Source organism: Carya illinoinensis, chromosome 16 (assembly GCF_018687715.1).
Source record: "Carya illinoinensis cultivar Pawnee chromosome 16, C.illinoinensisPawnee_v1, whole genome shotgun sequence".
NCBI lineage: Eukaryota > Viridiplantae > Streptophyta > Magnoliopsida > Fagales > Juglandaceae > Carya > Carya illinoinensis.
Window position 1 is genome coordinate 23,856,318 of NC_056767.1, and position 20,576 is coordinate 23,876,893.

General features: G+C 33.5%; 2 protein-coding genes across 17 annotated transcripts; both read left to right on the forward strand.

Annotated features, from left to right (window-relative positions):
- Positions 1-1,878: 1,878 nt before the first annotated feature.
- LOC122299165 (kinesin-like protein KIN-14C) lies at positions 1,879-10,950 on the forward strand. Of its 11 annotated transcripts, none has more exons than XM_043109170.1 (22): positions 1,879-2,030; positions 2,689-2,907; positions 2,995-3,152; positions 3,238-3,345; positions 3,479-3,704; positions 3,925-4,052; positions 4,129-4,227; positions 4,350-4,427; positions 4,516-4,608; positions 4,709-4,738; positions 5,031-5,372; positions 5,460-5,541; positions 5,622-5,717; positions 5,793-5,972; positions 6,149-6,255; positions 6,344-6,522; positions 6,817-6,981; positions 7,070-7,323; positions 7,526-7,689; positions 9,447-9,946; positions 10,260-10,360; positions 10,493-10,950. In XM_043109170.1, the coding sequence occupies exons 2-22, from the start codon at positions 2,793-2,795 to the stop codon at positions 10,546-10,548; spliced, it is 3,261 nt and encodes a 1,086-aa protein (XP_042965104.1). In that variant the 5' UTR covers positions 1,879-2,030; positions 2,689-2,792; the 3' UTR covers positions 10,549-10,950. The 11 variants fall into 11 exon arrangements, with proteins under 11 accessions (XP_042965104.1, XP_042965110.1, XP_042965107.1 ...); XM_043109176.1 differs by having other exon boundaries at positions 4,144-4,227; XM_043109173.1 differs by having other exon boundaries at positions 3,934-4,052.
- Positions 10,951-12,732: 1,782 nt separating this feature from the next.
- LOC122299167 (serine/arginine-rich splicing factor SR34A-like) lies at positions 12,733-19,596 on the forward strand. Of its 6 annotated transcripts, none has more exons than XM_043109183.1 (14): positions 12,737-12,890; positions 13,993-14,259; positions 14,409-14,526; positions 15,879-15,944; positions 16,027-16,101; positions 16,183-16,309; positions 16,470-16,516; positions 16,602-16,659; positions 17,282-17,331; positions 17,409-17,465; positions 18,002-18,081; positions 18,172-18,243; positions 18,330-18,366; positions 19,289-19,596. In XM_043109183.1, the coding sequence occupies exons 3-14, from the start codon at positions 14,440-14,442 to the stop codon at positions 19,307-19,309; spliced, it is 777 nt and encodes a 258-aa protein (XP_042965117.1). In that variant the 5' UTR covers positions 12,737-12,890; positions 13,993-14,259; positions 14,409-14,439; the 3' UTR covers positions 19,310-19,596. The 6 variants fall into 6 exon arrangements, with proteins under 6 accessions (XP_042965116.1, XP_042965119.1, XP_042965117.1 ...); XM_043109186.1 differs by having other exon boundaries at positions 14,412-14,526; XM_043109184.1 differs by having other exon boundaries at positions 12,740-12,890; positions 14,188-14,259.
- Positions 19,597-20,576: the final 980 nt, after the last annotated feature.

The window sequence follows — 20,576 nt, forward strand, 5'->3', positions numbered from 1 at the left end:
TATTAGGTATAGAATGCTACAATTGATTGAGACCTTAAATAAACTTTTCATTGTCTAATAAAATTTAGAGAATAAAATATCTCTACCATTTTTCATATAAATCATTAATGGGTTTTTCGTATTTTCACTTTATATTCTATATTAAGAAATTTAATATTTTATAATAAAAAACTTTGGGGCCAATATTAATAATTTATTATTTTTCCTAATCTTAGTTTTAATTTAATTTTAGTAGGGTCACGTCCTTAAAAATAGATAATATATAAAAATTATGCAAAGCCATAAGAGTTATAAGAAAAATTTGTCGAGAAACATTTCTACATGTATGTTAAAAATTTTAGAAAGTACATGAGAATAAAGAAATTATAAATTTGTTTGGGGGGCCAATTTCTATATACATGGGATTATGAATAAAATTAAGGGGCTATTTTGAATTTTAAAAGCATCTTGGGGGCATCAAACTCTATATAGTTCTACCACTGATTTGTAAGATTTTGGAAAATGAAAAAGAAAAAATTGAATATAAATATTATAAAATTAAAAAATTGTTGAATATTATTTTTATTTTGAAATTCGTAAGAGTTGTATTGATTTTTATATTTAAATATCGATTAGGTAATGATTAGATGAGAAAGTTGAAATTTTAAAAATAAAAAATATTTTGTATTTGATTGATATTTGGAAATGAAATTTAAATTATGAGAAATTTTAAAATTTTCAAAAATTCTGAACATTGTGTGTGTGCCTAACAAGCCAACTAAAAATGATTACAAAATTAAAAGGTATTTTCAACATTACTCCAAGAATGTTATAAGCTATACTTTGTGTCCTAGTTCTATACTCTTCTTACTTCTATTAGAATATCTGCATCTGGATGCCTATATAGTATTTAATTTCCTAAATTTTAGTCTAATTTTTTAGAAGAATTAAACAGTAGCTCCCTAAACATGAAGAGTTACCGTTCGTCCCTAAATTATTTTTTATAAATATTTTATTCTAACCAATAAAATAAAATTTCCTTCTATGCTCATATATGTTATAGTTGAAATTTGAGAAAAAAAAATGTTACTATTGAGATGATATTTAAAAAAAAAATTGACCATTTATGAAAATATGATTTTTTTAAAAAATATAAAATATTATGAAAGCATTGATTTTAAAAACATTATCTTTTAGAGAGATAAGTAGTATAATTTTTTTTTTTTATCACAAATGAAAAATCGAAAACACAGTTACAATAAATAATTAAATAATAAAAAAATGTGAAAAAAAAAGTTAAAAAAATCTTCTTCCGCTATTTACCCAAAATGAGAAAAAAAGAGAGTAATTAAAAATGTATAAATAAATTAGTTAAAAAATAATTTTAGTTAAAAAATAATAAAGAAAGACTAAAGATTATTTTAATATAATAGGAAAAGAATAAAAAATAAAATATATGAGGTTTTAGAAAGATCGATAAAATTAAAAAAAAAATAGAAAAAAAATGAATTTGAGCTAAATTTTAAGAAATTTTTTATTTATCCAGATGTGAGTGCTCTTATATTCAGTCTTTCCGCAGCACGTACATGTCATTTATAGTGATTATATCTACAAATGTTTTAGGAGAACATATATAGATAGATTAGAACTCAGAACTTCGGCCGCCTTTGGTTACCATCAAAGATAACAAAAGACAATAAAAGAAAAAAAGGAAGAAATATAAGTTGAACTATAATCCAAAACCTCCTGACTCCTAACAGTGCCTGACCACCAAAGGTCGCACAAAAGCTGGATCGTCAACTTCGGGTTTGAGACACGTGGCAACATGTCCAACTTTCACGAAGAGACATTTTCGCAAGATTGTATTTGCCCCTCATACAATGCCAGCGATATACAGAACGTACACAAAACAAATCTGGAAAAAAAAAAGAAAATTATTTATGAAAAAGAAGAAGAAGAAGAAGGAAACTCAATCTGCTTCTCTATCAATAGACGTGAAAAGGCTAGATTCAGCCTTAACATAACGTTGGTGGCAAATATTGTTCTGCCAGGTCGGTTTTTAATAATTTGCTGCATGTATTTTTCTCTACATTTATTTATTTATTTTTTATTATTATTATTTTTTTTTCTGGGAATCACATTCATGTACATTACCACCTTGTTTGTTTAACATTCTTGGAGTAATCGATGTTTTGTTAGCATGCATTACTAAATGTGAAAGTTTGGCAACTGGGTTTGATGTTTATGAGCTCTAGTTTGTAACTACGTAGTTTTTGATACATACTCATCGTTCGTGGAAATTGAGAATCCTAACGTTGTGTGGAAAATAAATATCTTGATTTGCGTTCATTTTATTTTCATTTTTGAGATGAAATGTTTTTGCCTTTCAGTTGTCTATTTTGCTATATCCAATTCCAAGCTCCTGAGGTCTTTCCCTCGGGTTTTAATCTTGTCGATTTTTTTCCCAGTCCCTTCTCCATTATTCTTATGATAATTAAGACCTTTTTTTGCAATTTTTTTTTTATTCGAGTGCAGTTTTGGCAAATTGTTTTTTTTTTTTTTTTTATCCTTGTATCTTTTTCCTGAAGCTTGTAAAGGGTTTGCAGCGTCAGGAAGCTTGAATTTTATAGGCTAGACTTTGCATTCTGGTAGTTTATTGCACCTTTAGAATGATCCAACAACACGATCCTTATGAATTTTTTGTTTCAGACGATATTGTTTTCAGGACTGTTTAGCAAAGCGCTAGAAATCCAATTTTGCTGTGTTTTCATTATTGAGCTCTGACTCTAGATGCCCTCCTCAAGCATCTGATCATGAGGTCAGCATTAGATCATTTCCCAAAACAATATGAAGCATTCGGCAACTCAAATGGAGTTGTTGGTGGGGATGGTTTGGAACGAATAGCAACAAATAATGCAAAGGGAGAAGGTAAAGAGAGATGATTTTTCCCTCTTCGGTTTTTTAGTTTTTCTATCTTCATTCGTAAGCTTTTTCCTTTCAATATCATTTTTCCAGCAAAGAAGCGAGCAATATTAGTGGAATGGTTGAATAATACTCTCCTGGGTTTAAGCTTATCGCTAAATGCTTCAGATGAAGAGTTGAGAATGTGCTTGATTGATGGTACTATTTTGTGTCGGATATTGAATAGACTGAGAATTGGTTCTGTGAGTGAGGTTGTTGAAAATTTGTTCATCTCTCTCTTTTACAAAGTTATATGGATGTTAAACTCTTAACCCAAACTTTAATTTTCCATTCTAGGAAGGTGATCTCAATCATTCATCAGACCCATCAGAAAATATTAAAAGGTTCCTGGCAGCTATGGATGATTTGGTGATTCCTAGATTCAAGGTGTCCGACTTAGAGAAGGTATTAATCTATTACATTTGTAGGTATTAATATTTATCCAATTGTTGGTCTTTGCTTGGAAATGGTCATCTCTCTCTCTCTCTCTCTCTCTCTCTCTCTCTCTCTCTCATTTTTTCGGGTTTGTATTATTCAGGGATCTATGAAGACTGTTATTGACTGCCTTGTAACCCTTAGAGCACGATTTATACCAAATGTTGTTGGGGATAGTATTTCTCCTACTAGTCTGATTGCTAAATCTGGAAGCCCTCATGGGGATGCATTTTCTCCTGGATATTTTTCTCCATTACCTGGGGAAGAAAGGCAGAAGGTTGTGACTGACTCTAAATTTCAACGCGCCTTGCGTACTACGGTTATTTCAGGTTTGTACTTGTTTCAAGCATTGTACAGTTGCAGCTACTAGGAACTAATCATGAATAAATCTTGTGCTGATTTATTGCTGTGACACTACTGATGCATGTTTCCCTGCTATTAAAATTATCCATAATGCTCATGTTATTTTGTTTGTTAAAGGTAACAATATAATAAATTATTTTTTGTTATTTAATTGATTGATGTCTCATGTTTTTGCCTCTTGCATAGAACAACCAGCAGCATTAAGACATCCGGTTGGACATAAGTTCCATGAAGTGTTTCAACTCAAACAAGGGCGATATGCAGACCTTCCTGAGGCAAAAATCTCAGAAATGATGAAACCAAACTGTCTAGATGTAAGTTCTTGAGTTTCTTTTTCTCATCAAGAAACGTTGATATTTGGTCAGGTCTTAAATTTCTTTTCATGATCAGTATCTCTTGTTGCAGAATGCTCCAACTCAATCTCTATTAAGCGTTGTGAATGGAATTCTGGATGAAAGCATTGAAAGAAAGAATGGCGAAATATCAAATGTATGTTAGTCAGAGGATATATGAGTTTAAATATTAGTAATGCATGCACAAAGACACACAAGCACAGTACATGCATATTGTGCATATAGGGCTGAATTCTAACACTACTTTTGCATGCTCAGCGCGTGGCATGTCTATTGAGAAAAGTTGTGCAGGAGATTGAGCGTCGCATATCAACTCAAGCAGAACACTTGAGAACCGTAACATGCCATCTGGATTTTGTTACATCGAATAGTTTTTACTTCACTGCAATGTTTTAATTTCCTAATGTGTTTTTTTTCCCTGCAGCAAAACAATCTTTTTAAGGTTCGTGAAGAGAAGTACCAATCAAGGATCAGAGTACTTGAAGCCCTTGCATCTGGGACTAATGATGAGAGCCAGGTTGGTGAATAATACAAGTCAATAGCTAGTGTGGGTGTGTGTGTATTTTCTTGTATATGGTACTAAGATTTTCCTTACTAAATTAGAGTTTTCTGTACAGATTGTTATGGACCAGCTTCAGCATGTAAAGGTACAGTTCAAAGTCAATGCATGTATTCTGTTTTTAATTTTAGATTGAAATGCTTGTGTCCTCTGATGTACAGATTTCTAAATTTTCGTTGACTCTTGGTTGTAGAGTTTGTAAATCTTACTTACAAGGTGATGATGTCTAAACATCATTTTTGTAGTTTTGTGATGACTGCAAACATGCTCCACCATCTAATACTCTGTTGAATATTAGGATGTAAGAAAAAAGATGTTGACAAAAATCTGTTGTTGTGCACATAAGTTTTGTAATAGTTTTAAAGGGGGAATTTTTGCAGTCAGAGAGGGTCAAAATTGAAGAAAGGGAGAAATCTGAGGAGGAGGATGTGATTAAACTGACGAAAGAAAAGGATCACAACAATCTTGAAATTTCAACGTTGAAGCAAGAACTGGAAATAACCAAAAAGGCATGTGAATTGAGATGCACGAACATGGAAACAGAAACTAAAAGTACCCAAAAAGATTTTGAGAAGAAGTTAAACGAGCTTGAGCACCTGTTAGAAAATTCCCGAAACACGGTGAAAGAGCTTGAGTCAAATTCTGAAACAAAATCTCAGAGGTGGAACCAGAAAGAGAACATCTACCAGAGCGTTATGGAATTTCAGTTTGGTGCACTGCAGGTATGCTTTTGGATGATAATCTTGTTTCAACTTTGAATGTAGTGAAGTTGCACAACTGGAATTTTTCTAACTTGTGAAAACAAACAGGAACTGAGGTTTTCTTCAACATCCATTAAACAAGAAATCCTGAAAGCACAAAATATCTATTCAGAGGAATTTGATCGCTTAGGTGGGGGCAATTAGTAGAACATTTGTATTTATGTTGTTTATTAATGGCAGGTTCTCACAAGTTAACTTTACCTTGATCAGGAGTCAAGCTTAAAGTATTAGCAGATGCAGCTGAAAACTATAGCGTCGTTCTTGCCGAAAACCGAAAAATGTTTAATGAAATTCAGGATCTAAAAGGTTCCATTCCTCAGTTTGTTTATATTACCCTTGTATGTGAGTACATTTTTTAAGATCACGAGTTTTCTTGTACAGGAAACATTAGAGTGTATTGTCGGATAAGGCCTTTTTTTCCTGGACAGAAAGAAAAAAGGACAACCATAGAATATATTGGTGAAAATGGGGAGTTGGTTGTTGCCAATCGCTCAAAGCCAGGGAAAGAAGGCCATCGTTTGTTCAAATTTAATAAGATCTTTGGTCCTGATGCAACTCAAGGTTTTGATGACTGTCTCTATCTACCTTATATATACTTTTCTGTTTCTGTATATTGTAGTTCGGCAATGCCTAATTGGTTGAGTGATTAATTTCATATTCTCTTATAGTTTTTATGTGTATTTTATTTTAAGGTGAACAGTGAAATTAGTAACTCATTCTCTTTCAACTGATGGCAGCGGAGGTATTTTCTGACGTCCAGCCCTTGATTCGGTCTGTACTTGATGGATATAACGTATGTATATTCGCTTATGGTCAAACCGGTTCTGGAAAAACTTACACAATGGTATGAGCTCTCACTATATTTAATTATACATGAAGCGCCTCATCTTAATTTTCCACTTTCAAATGCAAATAAAGGCTTTTCTTCACAGACTGGTCCAAACTCGGCAACCAAAGAAAATTGGGGGGTCAATTATCGAGCTCTAAATGACCTTTTTGATATATCTCAAAGAAGAAGAAGTTCCATTATATATGAAATGGGAGTTCAGATGGTCGAAATATACAATGAACAAGTTCGCGACTTACTATCAAATGATGGTTCTCAAAAGAAATATCCTTTTTAGTTGGTAAAATACACTTCAAATATATGGAGAGTATGTGTATGGTTTGCTGATGATTTAATTCTCAGTCACAATTTAGCATCTGGGGTTTTTGGGTTTGTTCATCTCCACTACCACATATTTACATTTAAATTTGTGTTTTCTTTATCCATAATTCCTCTTTTAATGAGTTTTATTCATATCTGAAAAAATACTGTTCATTATTCTTTTAATTCATCATCCATTGATGTCAATAGTAAAAATATATGATGAATAGTGATCCTTTGTTTCCTTGATTTGCGCACACTTGGGATTTTGAGTCACTCACAACCCAATGGGTTAGCTGTACCTGATGCTAGCATGCAACCTGTCAAGTCAACCTCAGATGTAATGGACTTAATGGATATGGGACTAAGGAATAGAGCTGTTGGTGCCACTGCCCTGAATGAAAGAAGTAGCCGCTCTCACAGGTTCATATTTCTCTTCTTTTAAGTATGTTTATCTCTGCATTATTATTTTTGTGGTGCACCCTAATTTAAGTGAAATCTATTTGTACAGTGTCCTCACTATTCATGTCGTTGGGAGGGATGTGAAGACTGGTGCTCCTTTGCTTGGTAATCTTCATTTGGTAGATCTTGCAGGAAGTGAGAGGGTAGATCGCTCTGAGGTAGTTGGAGATAGACTAAGGGAAGCACAACATATAAACAAATCACTATCTGCCCTTGGAGATGTCATTTTTGCTCTTGCTCAAAAGAATCTTCATGTACCTTACAGAAATAGCAAGCTTACTCAAGTCCTGCAAAGCTCTCTCGGTATTTCTTTGTTAGTTATCTTCTTTTAGTCATGAGCTGAGCTGCCTTCTATTATTTGACATTTTCTTAAGATAATTAAGATGTCAACTTTGTATTTATTGCTCTCAACATTTTTGTACATTATTCATGACTTGCATTCATTATCCCTAAGTACGTTAGAGATCCATCTGAAACAAATATTTGATTGTTTCTAATATCACAGGTGGACAAGCAAAAACCTTGATGTTTGTGCAGCTTAATCCGGATGCGAATTCATATTCTGAAAGTCTAAGTACTTTGAAGTTTGCTGAGAGGGTCTCTGGAGTTGAGTTAGGTGCGGCACGGAGCAGCAAAGAGGGTAGAGATGTCAGGGAATTAATGGAGCAGGTGCTTATCAATATATTAATTTGTTTGCATCTTTAAATTGAGAGAGATTATATTAGAAATTAGAATGACAACTGAAGTTATAATAATGATTCTTTTATTTGATGTTTGCATTTGAAGATCAAAGTCTTATTTAACAATATATAACCATCACTTTAAGATTGCTAATAGGAACTTATCATTCAAATATATTTTGGAAGTAGCTAAAAAAGAAATGCAACTCATCTAATGAGGAAAAATGAATCTTTTAAATTGCCATGACATTTTTTTATTAGAAAGGATTCACTTAATTTTTTAAAAATCTGTATATCATTCTGATATGAATTTATCTTACTATAATAAAGACAAAATGCTGTTGTCATGCTGCATTTTATGGTTGTTACTAGCTAGCATAAAATTAAAAATAGACGACAACTTTTTATGGTTATTACTGCATTTTTTCTTGTTGGCCTGAAATTTGATCATTTGCAAACATAGTTGTCGTGATTTCAAACATGGCATGGCCCATTTGACATCATGTGCAGTTCATTGATTGCTATAGCATCACTGATGCATGGGAGCTTTTTGAATTTTCTGCACTCATCTCTAACTTCTGATTTTCCAGCTACTATGTCTTATCTATAAAAATAGCTTATTGAGCTTTCATTGAATTTCTTAGTATCAAGCGAGGTCACTGATGTCTTCCTTAATTAGCAGTGATTAAATTTGGACCATAGAAATTGGTCCCCCAGTGTTGATGGCTATGAGAATATTCACTATCACACAAATTATAAGAGTGGATTTGGTTAAATATATAGTTTGCACGATATGGATCAGATTTGTATGTATTGGTCTGGCATTTTTATTTTTATCAACAAGGATGGTGCGCTGGCCATAGTTTTATTAATAAATTCTCACTTGTGATGGAGGAATATTGCGATAACAGTGTTGGTCAATCTGTCATACTGAAAAGCATTTAAACATAGAAAATGATTTCTATGGTGAAAAAATATCTTCCACTGGCTATTTCTATTAAAAAGATCGAACTTTAGAGGCTATTTTTTAAATCAAATATAGGGGCAGCAACATGAATTAGATCAGCAGAATCAATGATGTTGTACTTTGCCTGCCTCGGGGAATTTTTTTTTTGGGGGGGAGGGGGGGGGGGGTTCAGATGCGTTGATTTAGGTGGGCAACTTTGAGTTAAGATCTGGCGCTTCAAGTGGGAGAGATATAGACACATGTAGTAGTGTAGTAGGCCCTACATTATCTTTCAAACATTTAATGCTGTCCGAAAAATCCACACTGGTGGTAATAAATGTTGTAGGACTCATCTCATATGTTTATCTCTCTTTTGCATGAGATCTTCGAACTTTGAGGGAATGTTCTTCTGACAATTATTAGAGCTGTGAAGGCATCCTATCATAAAGGAAGTGAATTAAGTATGGAGCTCCTTGGGTCCAAAATAGGAAATAGTGAGAAATATATGTTTACATTCATTTATATTTAAGGCACTCATATTTAGAATGAAGGTATTGAGGGGCACCTCAACAATTCTTCACTAGACCTTGCCCAATGTGCATTAGAAGTTGGAAGAAGATTCAATATGCCTTGTTCAGCCAAGAGGTGCAATTACATATATTTTTCCAGAGATCCTATTTTTACATACCTGTTCTCTGCAAACCTAGTTAAACGTCAGATATATGTTGGAAAACAATTTTATATCTTGCAAAAAGCAGATTTCAAGATTCTGCTTTTTTAAGTTTCTGTTGAACTTTCAGGTGGCTTCTCTCAAAGACACTATTGGAAAAAAAGATGAGGAGATTGAGCGTTTGCAATTACTTAAAGATCTTAAAAGTGTGTATCCTGGTGTCAATGGTGAGAAGCACGGGACAGTCTCTTTGAGGCATGGATCTTCCCCCCCTGGCAGAGAGTCTTTAGGTGGGACTCTCCGAAGCCAAAAATCATTCGGTGGGAAAGGCCCAGGACTTGCTGAGAAAGCAGCCTCTGATCATGAAAATCATTCAGTGCACATTGATAAGCCTTCCGAACCTGATTCCCAGCAGTCCATGGATGACAGTAAATACCAAAATCTCAGGGACATAGGTCAGAATTCTCCTGCAGATGCTGAAATCTCAGGATATGGGGATCATGCAGATTATGAAGAGAGAATGAGTGACGACATATCTGATGGTAGTCTTTCTGTGGGAGCAGAAACTGATGGATCTGCAGAAAATGCTAGTTTCTCTCAAGGCACAAAACCATTAGATAATCTGGAGAGGTGAGTATTACTCATCTTTTTAAGATTTGGTTTCTATCCTAAAACTTGATTGATACAAGAAATACTTAATGTTAAAAAGAATGAATCTCGATCAGCATGTTTCATTTCGATAGTTTGTACACACAAGTGTGCTCTTTTGAGACAATCTTGTTATGTAAATTCATACCAAGTGTTCTTGAAGTCGTACAGCATAACTGCTTTGCAGAAAATGATGAACTTAAAACCTTTTTACATCGGCTGATTATAGAATGAGCTGTAAAAGAGTTGTAGGAGTATTATTAACTTTTTTTTAATCTATTCCTATTTTATGCAGATCCAAATCAGTATCTAAAGTTCCTCGAGCCGCACAGAAGACAGGGCGGACTGCATCAACTACAGTGTCAGTGTCAAAGGACCCTTCAAAGGTGTCACCAAGTAAGTAAAGTTTGAGCTTAATGTCTGTCACTAATTAACTGCTATTATTCTAAGTGGAGAGAATGTATATAGTCTTCTAATCATTTTCCTTGCAAAGTAACTAAAACATTCTCCACAAATTGCTGTTTTCAGCTTTTAAAACTACTGGCAGTTCTTCTTCAGTCAGGCCTCCCAAACGATGGGTGTAAACCACAAAGTAGCAGACAGTCATTACATTTTTTATATTTTTTTGGCCTTTTTTTCCCTTAATATCCACATGCCTAGATATATAGTATATACACCATACATCTCTGTTTATATATTGTGTTCTGTGATTTTGCATTGCCCTGTAGCTTTTGTAATTATAAATTTATAATTGTTCAGAGGTTTTCTGCCTCTTGTAGTCATTTTTCTTTACTGCATATCTTGCCCACATTGGAGGGAGATTTGTATCATGAAAAAAAATAATCAATATCCCTTTTGTAATACTCATCTTTGTTGATAATCAAGCTTCAGTTTGCAAAACTGACTTCTTGGAGTTTGTATATGTGCACAATTAATTCTTCTGTTTGGAGGACTCTTTTATAAAATGAAAATAATAAATTTACAAATATTTTCCAATTTTATTTTAAATAGAAAAATGATTTATACTGTCTTAAAGTGTGTAAGTCTAGCGTACTCTCTTTGAATACAGTGGATAAACCTATAACTTACATGAAAAATATATTTTTAGTATTAGGCATTACTTTTTTTTTTAAAATGGAGTGCACGGATTTTGTACATCTTAAAATTTTATCGAACATTACTCTTTCAGATGAAAGACATTTATCTAGCATTACAACCTTTAAGCTAGAGCATTTATTTCCAGGGAAGTCCCTTTGTTTGCTCATGGGAAAATTGATCTCTGGGTGCAATTTGTCTACCTTTGGAAGGAAAACTTAGGGCTCATTTGGATAGAGAGATAAGATACAGAATTTTTAAAATTTTTTCTAATTTTATTTTCAAATATTTCTCAATCACAAAATATATTTTTATTTCAAAACTTTCAACTTTTTTTTTATCTAATCATTATCTAATGATAATCCAAATACAAAAATCAATTTAACTTTTATAAACTTCAAAACAAAGCACAAAAATCAATATAACTTTTAAAAATTTTAAAACAAAATTATATTTAAATAATTTTTTTAACTTTTTCATTATCATTTTCTAAAATTCAATAAAATATATTAACCCAAATTATTTTATTATTATTAACACAATTATGAAATACTCTAAATTTCCAAATGAGCCCTTAAATATGCAAGTAGATAAATACATCAAAGTTTTCTATATTAATGTTGAGATATATCTTATATGTTGTTGCCGTGCGACATAATTAGAAAACACAATTAACATAAATGAATTATATTATTTATTTTTTTTTTAAATAATTATATAGTATTTACGAACTCATAATTGTAACTATTATTTCTCTTTTAGGTGGGTCGAAGCCAGATTTATAAGTTTAGAATGGCCGAATATTTTTTACTAGAATAAATAACTCAGTCGAATTTCTTTTAAGAATACATCAACAAAATGAGATAATAAATAAAGTGAGGAAAAATGCAAGAAAACAAATTAATTTCAAATTTCATATGTTCTTCCAATAATTTAAAATATTTTACATATAAGTTTTTTATATATTGTAATTAAAAAAGCTAAACTTTGGAAACAAGTAAATTATATTAAAATGCTTTAAGTAGCACATGAACAAAATACTGTGTGGCAAACTACCCGGTTAAATGTGAGTTTTTTTATTAAATATATTTCATTAGATAATTATAAAATTTAAAACAGAATTAATATAATATTAAATTATAATTTTTTTGAATTAAATATAATAGTCTAATAGAAAATAAAATTAATGGAGACTAAAAACTAATTTAATGATGACACAAAGGGTCTACTTAAAAAATTATGAACGATATACACCCGTTTTTGACAAGAGTGGTCATATTATAAATTTTGAGTAATATTATATATAATCGTAAAATATGCAAACGTTTTAAAAAAGTACAGGGTTTATTATTAAAAAATTAATTAATTTTTCATGTGAGTCCTGTATTTTTTATTTTTTAAAAAAATTGTACAATACTTTCATACTCTACGACTGTAAATATTATTTATCTATAAATTTAAATGAGAAAAATGGTTAAAATTTATTTCAAGAATCGATTTTTTTAAGTAATTTAGATCTCTAATTTTTATTTGAATTTTAAGATTTAGATTATAAGAGAAATAAATATCATAATATTTAGGGAATATTTCGTATTTTTGAGAAAGTCATTTGCAGCTCACTTGAGTCGATCCAAGTCCAACCATGTCTTTTACCGGTATTTCAAAACGCTGTCGTTTCTTTATACCAGGGTAAGGGTTTATTCTTCTAGATCCTCGTATCTCTGTGCGCCGTTTCATCCTCTCCTCCGTCTTAAGAGCTGCTCTTTGCCTGACCGCCGCGGCGACGTGCAGCTCTCTCTCTAATCTTTCTCTTAAAACCTAATTCCAAAAGGTACGTTTCGCCTCGACTCATGCATTGTTTCCTGTTTTTGTGGTGTTTTCGTGTTCTCAAAACCGATTCTTCATAGTTTTGAAAGCACGAGGTGTATTTTTTTTGTCTCTGGTTTTAAATTTTTCTTCAAGCATGGTATTTTGGTGTTCGCGAAACCAATAACCCATTCTAATTTATTAACTTGTGTGAATATTGAATTGGGGTCTACTTCCTTATGGTTGATTCATCACTCGTTTCGCATACGTGCTTCGATTCTGTACACTGAGTCCGGAAATTGACCTTGTAGATAGTCAATTTCCTTCCTGCAATTATGAAATGTGATCTATTGTAGTTAATGCTCTGGCTTAATTATCTTGTTTGTTGACTATATTGGTTTAATAGAATAACTTCCTGATGACTGTGAAATCCCTCATTTCTTTTTGTTCCGGTTTAATCTAAAATTTTTGTGAATTGAGTTTTGAGTGTATCAATTGTTTTGGTAAATATGACCGGAAAAAATTGTTTTGTAAATATGCAGTGCTGCTTTGGAAATGTATATGCCTCCGATCTGATCTTGGTCTTAGATTAGATTAGCTAGTTTTCTTCAAGTATCCTAATATAAACTATTATCATCATTTTCGTCATTTATATTTTGCTATGTGCGCAATAGTTATTATCCTGAACGTGTTATCACATAGTATTTACCCTAGATTTAGATTTTTTTTGGGCTAGTTTTTAGGCCTATTATTTACTGACCTATCTATGGTTTCATTTCTTGTTAAGTATGGTGGATCAAGTTTGATTCTTTAGGGTTTGTGCAAGCCAGATCAAAGAATTTGTTGTCTGTTTGGCTTTGTTGGAATCTCATGCTTTGTGATTGAAGAATATATTGTTTTTGTTTTCCTGTTCCTATTTTGGTCCGTTTGATTACTTTGTGATCAGCTTGAATCAGAGCTCGGCTTGACTCGTTTGTTTAATGGAATCAAGCTGAGCATGGCCAATTTTAGTTGAGCTGAGCTTAAGCCATCATATAGATCTTCGAGCTGTGCTTGAACAGTCAATACTCGGCTCCGCTTGGCTTGGCTTGATTACGGCCCTGACACCAATGCTTTCTTTATGATAGATGACAAGCGCTTGGACAAATATGAGCATTGCAATCATACATAGGGGTATAGAGAGGGAGTGGGAGAATCGGGGTGGAGTTATGTGTATTATTTATTATTATTGGAGATTCTTGGTCACTCTTAGAAGATCTATACATCTGCTTAAATTCTGGAGAGGATGTGGAGATCAAATTTTATTTCAAATATTATTATAGCATTGGAGCATCTTGGAGCAAATGAGCAATGGAGCTTGTGGAGCACGGCTCATCTCGAGGATTGCTCTCTTGGTTTGCTTCATTGTTATGGTTTTGCTTAACTTTTAATATCATCAACAAAGTACATGTTGATGATACTTGACATCACAATCATTGCAAGACTTTCTTTTAGATATTGAGAGATTATTTCTTTATTTATGAGATTTCTATTGTTTATACAGTAGGTAATCTGCACCATTTCTGGTGTCAAACATGAGTGGTCGTTTTTCTCGCACAATCTATGTTGGAAACCTGCCCTCAGATATAAGAGAATCAGAAATTGAAGATCTATTCTACAAGGTTTGGTTGTGTACTTTTTTTTTTTTTAAATAGTATTTTTTTTGGGTTATTGAGTATATGCTCCTTTAGTTTTGGGATGAATTTCTTGTGTACTCTACTGTTCTCATATTAAGCCTAAGAATTAGCCATTTAAATTCTGACCAGTTAATTTAATTCACACATCATTGCGATTTGTAATGTTCTCTCTCTGATTTTTGCTAGCGTGGGCATTTGTTCATGTTGTTCATCTGATCCGCTTCATATAAAGGATATTTAATAGTTGTAGAAGTATGTTGGATCTGCTGTATGGGGCTCATGTAGTAAATGTCTTCTATTTGGTTGTGCGACCATTTTTAGCCTTTGGATAAAAAAAGATTTCTGTTTCAGGAACACTTTATATATGAACTGCTTGCTTTCCTTGACACTCAGTGAAGGTGCATAGCTTCTTTGAATGCCCCGCTAATTGACCAGTACATCTAGGGTCAGGACCGATCTTGGAAGAGAGGTCTTTCTTTCTGGTTATGCAATAGCTTAGTTTGAAAAGCAAGAAGATGATGCCATAAGTCAAATGGCTGGGTGAGGTAAGAGTCATTCATTGCACCCATAGGAGAAAGGGATCATCTTCAATTACCGACCTACACTCCGGCGATAATAAGGGAACAAGATCTTACAGAACAGACACGCGCACACATGCATACACATCTATATTGACATACACACATGTAAAGTATGGCTGCTTACCCACAAGTCATGCGTGGAATGCAAATGCAAAGCTCTGAAAACTGACTTGAAAGTTACTTTTCACAAAAAAAAAAAAAAAAAAAAAAAAAGGAAAAAAGGAAAGCAAATTGACTTGAAAGTTTGGAATGGGGGAGTGTTTGGCAATGTGGGGGGACAAGAAAAGCTATGTCTGGATGAATTGTGTACCTTTGAAGTTGTTGAAGTGGAGAATGTGATGGATGTACATTTAAGAGAAAATGAGAAAGGATTTCATGAGTAGTGAGGTTGAAAGGTTTACTTTCCTGGAGGAGGTTTGTTGGAGACAAAAATCAAGTGCCTTGTTGTTAAGAGGGGATAAGTTTACAATGTTTTTTCACCAGGTGGCTAACTTCCTAAGGGCACTGTGGGATGGTTCCCCTGTCATAAAAAAAAAAATAATAATAAAAAAAAATAAATAAATAAAAAAAAAAAAAAAAAACAAGAGAAGCAACTCCATAGACTCCTTGATGATAAATGGCTCAGAAATATCCAACTACCAAGAGATTGGTGACCATATCGTACAGTTCTAAATAGATAGTATGCTGAATAGTTTAGCTGGAGGCCAGGTTGGATGGTATCTTATCAAGAAAATAAATGTTGTTTTCCCTTTGCAGTATGGCCGTATATTGGATATTGAATTGAAGATTCCGCCCCGCCCTCCATGTTATTGTTTTGTGGAGGTACTCCTCGTAACTTGGTTTTTGGTTGGATATATTTTAAAAAGATTATTTTTCAATATTCATTTTTCCCATTTGTTGTCAGTTTGATAATGCTCGGGATGCAGAAGATGCAATCAGGGGTCGTGATGGCTATAACTTTGATGGTTGTCGATTGAGGGTAACGAGAGTCATCAATCAGCTTCTTGGGGTACTTCTCTTGCATTTTACTTGATTAGTTTCTCATTTGTTATTTATGAAGGTTGAACTTGCCCATGGCGGTAGAGGGCCATCTTCAAGTGATCGTCGTGGTGGCTATGGTGGAGGCGGCGGCGGCGGCGGCAGTGGTGGTGGCCGATTTGGTATCTCACGCCATTCTGAATTTCGAGGTGAATTAATTAGGAGAGTAGCTTCTTTTTTTTTTTTTCCAAAAAATGTTTAGAAGAAAGTGAGGAAATTAATGCACAGTGCTTACATATTTATATCTTTTGACTTGGTATGTTTCAGGTGTACTAACAGTTCCTTTCTGTGTTTGTGTTTTGTTTACAGTTATTGTCCGCGGGCTCCCTTCTTCTGCTTCCTGGCAAGATTTGAAGGTGTGGAAATCTTTTTCTCTAACAAGCAGCTTGAATAATTTCCCCCATGATGCTGCCAGGTAACCTTATGGTAAACTTGTTTCAGGATCATATGCGGAAAGCTGGTGATGTATGTTTTGCAGAGGTATCCCGTGATAGTGAAGGTATGCCTTATGCAAAATATGTTTCAATGAACTGTTTAGCAATCAGTGCCCATGTGATCTTTTATTGTTCACATGTGGTTTTATATTTACATCTTGGTTTTCTTTTTTGAGGAAGGAAATGGATGTGTGCTTTTGATTGGAAAATAGCTCTGCAGGCCTTCTTCATTATGTTTGTTGAGAAGTGTAAGGTCTATGGAAAAGATAAGAATGTCTCATAATTTATTTTAAAAAAGGTGTTCTATGTGGGCAGGGGAATTATGGTTTGGGTTTTGCAGGTTGATGCCTTGTTCTTCTGTTTGGTCTGTATAACAGAAGTGGTGAAATGAGATATTGTTGGTAGATATATATGAAGTATAGCTCATGAAGCTCTCTAGATTATCTACACACCCGCATTGCAGTTATATTTGTCTGTATCAATTCAGTCTTATGCTTTGGGGATATGGGACCAAGAGCAATCGTCGTGGTACACATGATGGCTCATTTAACCTCTTCTCAATTATGTTTAAATGATTACATTTAACTTCTTATTAGATCTTATGCAAGCCTATTTGCATTCCTATGTAGTTGACATGGTTAATGACATTCTTGTCTAGTACTCATAATATGTAATTGCTCTTTCCAGGGACCTTTGGCATTGTCGATTACACTAATTATGATGACATGAAATATGCTGTAAGTTGTACAGTCAGCACTTGATTTGCTGAATTGTGCTTCAGTCTGCTATGATTGCTGACTTGTCTGTTTTTCAGATTCGGAAGCTTGATGACACAGAATTCAGAAATCCTTGGGCAAGAGGTTACATTCGGGTAACCATTTCTTTCTATCATTTTGATAACTTAGTTGGATCATTATTGGCTAAACTATATTTTGAGTCACTAACAGGTATGTTCACTTTTGGCAACTAGAATTTATAATGTTCCAATTTCATTCCTGAAAACTTGGATTTTGATTGATATAGAACTTTAGATCCATTAGTTTTCTGGGTGGAATTGAAACATTTTAAATTCTCGCTATCAAATTGGTACCTGGCTTAAATTGTTATGCCAAAAGTATGCCTTTATTTTATTCTCTATATGTTTGTGAATTGTTTATTTATCTTTACTCTTCACTAAAAAATTCAAGAATCTGCTAGTTCATCTTTGTTTCTTTAAAAATGCTTCCTTATTACTTTAAGCTGATTTATTGATCCTACCCTTTTCATGTTAAAAAAATTGTTAGATTCCAAGGTCTGTTGACAGGTATAGAGCTGTTGGATATTTGTATGTTGGGGGTGCCAATGCATATGGGTGAGCCTAAATGTTCGTTGTTGTATTAAAGTTTGTTTTTACATATGGTGGGACAGGTCAAGAAGTATGAGGGCAGTCCCCCAAGGAGCCGAAGTAGAAGCCGCAGCCGAAGCAGAAGTGAAAGGAGGGACAGGAGGTGCTGACTTTTTTCAGTCTTTTTTTTTTCCTGTTTCATGCCTTCTGCATTTCTTATATATCCAATAATGTATTTTGTTTTTTTCTACAGTATATCAGTGGAACGCTCTATTTCTAGATCGGTATCAAGATCCAGATCTGCATCTCCTGTCAAATCTTCCAGGTACCTGGGATTTACTCACATGGGTTGATGTATGCCTTGTGGTGTTCTACTACCCATATCACTAATATTAACTTTAAAACATGCAGGCCACGATCAAGATCAAGGTCAGGATCTCCTCTCCAGGTAATTGAACTCTAGGATTGCTTCGCAAAATTATATGTTGCATGCATGTTGGGACTGAGTTACTTTAGTAGGAGTGGCAACAGCTTGACCATTCAACCATTCATCTCCTTAGAACTTAGGCAGTGACTGCCAAAACCAGACATGGTTGTCAAGTATTAAAATGTCTCTTTCGCTGGCTGCATTGGGAGGGAGTTATCTTTCCCGTAAATGTTTAGGCCTGATGATGTTTGGAGCACCTAATTAGTTGACTTTGACTTTACCTTGTGCGTGTAGGATCCTCTGATGATGAAAATTCTGTCATTTCCATATTTATCTTGTATCGTCAGTTATTTATTTTCTTGCCTTTTCAGTGCTGCTCCTTTTATAAAAATAATTATTTCTTTTGCTATGTATCAGAAATCTTTTGTCATTCATGGTTGTTCCTCTTTTTTTTTTTTTTAATAATAAAAAAGGAATAATGGCAACGGTTAGATTTGCTTGCCATGCTTTGAATGGAACAACAACATGATAGTTAAAAGATGATAAATATCAATTTTCTTTCTGAGTAATGCTACTCGTCATCCTTTTACTCATCATTCTCTCACCATCCCATGATGTGGCATTAAATGATTGAGAAACTATTTGTTAAGTTTTACTTGTTTATCAATCATTTGATGCTACATCAAGGGATGTTGAGAGGATGATAGTTAAAAGATGATAAAATCATTTTTCATTCTTAAAATGGCTATATTTGTTTGTGTATATTGTCCTTGGTTCTTTAGACGCCAAAACCCATCTTTATTTTCACCGATCAAAATAGTGATTGGAAAAGGGTAAAAGTAAAAAGGAAATTCAACTTCACATTTTCTGAACCTCCTTTTTCGTGTAGAAATTACATAATGAAATTTTCTGGATGGCTTATGGATGCTTAATCTCTTTTCAGGCACGGTCCGATAGTGGCTGATTTTTATGCAAGCAATGCCAAAACTCTTCCAGACATATATGGTAGAGTTTGAGGAGAAACTTTGCTAGGTTTTACATGGATTTAGCTGGAATCTATTAATGATAATCCTTGATAGACAAGTTGTTGGCTGTATGACTTGAATCATAAATTGCTTATTTTGCCATTTTCATTGGACTCAAGCTAGTATCTGCGAGGTATGTGTACGCTGCTGTGTCTTTTAGGCCACTATCCAGGAGATTTCTGACTTTTATTATACCATTGTGAATGGAAATTCCGTTGGCTTGCAAGTCTTTGTTGATTTTTTTCTTAATAATAGATTCTGGATGTGATCATAATCTGTGATTTCAACCTTGAAAAGATCTTTAAAGATGGGTCTTGAAGGTCTTTCAAACTTGTGTATTTGAAAACCTCTATGGCACCCTACACGACTGCAGCATTTACCAGGTGACATCTTTTATGGGAAAGAAACATTGTGCATTCAAGTTAAACCCAATCTTCTGCTCCAAGGCCTTTTAAAGTCTGGTTGGCTGCTCAACATGGTGATTTGCATAGGGACCGTTTGATCGGATGAACATTTTGTTTATGGTGTTATAGAGTACATGGATGCTAGTGGATGATGGGAAACTGTTTATTGCAAGCAGAGAGTGTATAAACATTTTCTTGTCACTGGTTTCTATCATTCAATTTCTTGGATTAAAGCACGTCGACCCAACTTAACTTCAAGAGAAATTATTTGTACACATTTCAAATAGACAAGTTCTATACAAGTTCTTGTAAAAAAGTAGACCTACCTTAAAAAAGTGCAAACAAATTATTTTTTATTAGTGGGGAATTTACTTTTTTATAAAGGGCTTTTATGAGATTTGTCTATTTGAAACTTATACCTAACATTACTCATAAGTATATGATTATGAGCTATCATACATTGGCTTATATTAGAAGTACTCACATTGGTTTTCATATATACGGATTAGATGATTGTAGTCTTTAACTTTGAAAAAAAATCAAGGATTTTCGGTTATGATATACATATGCTAATTGAAAATAAATATATTTGTAATCTTGTTTAACGACATAACAAATATGTTATTATTATTGATTTCCATTTGCATCAACTAATTGCATAAAAAGTACTTAAATTTAGCTTCTTCTTCTTCTTCTTCCTCTTCTTCTGTTTTTCTGTTTTTCATTTTTTTTTAACTCGTAATAAATCATACACTAAGTAGTTTGTTAATTTACAGAGTGCTGCGAATCAGTCCCATGAATT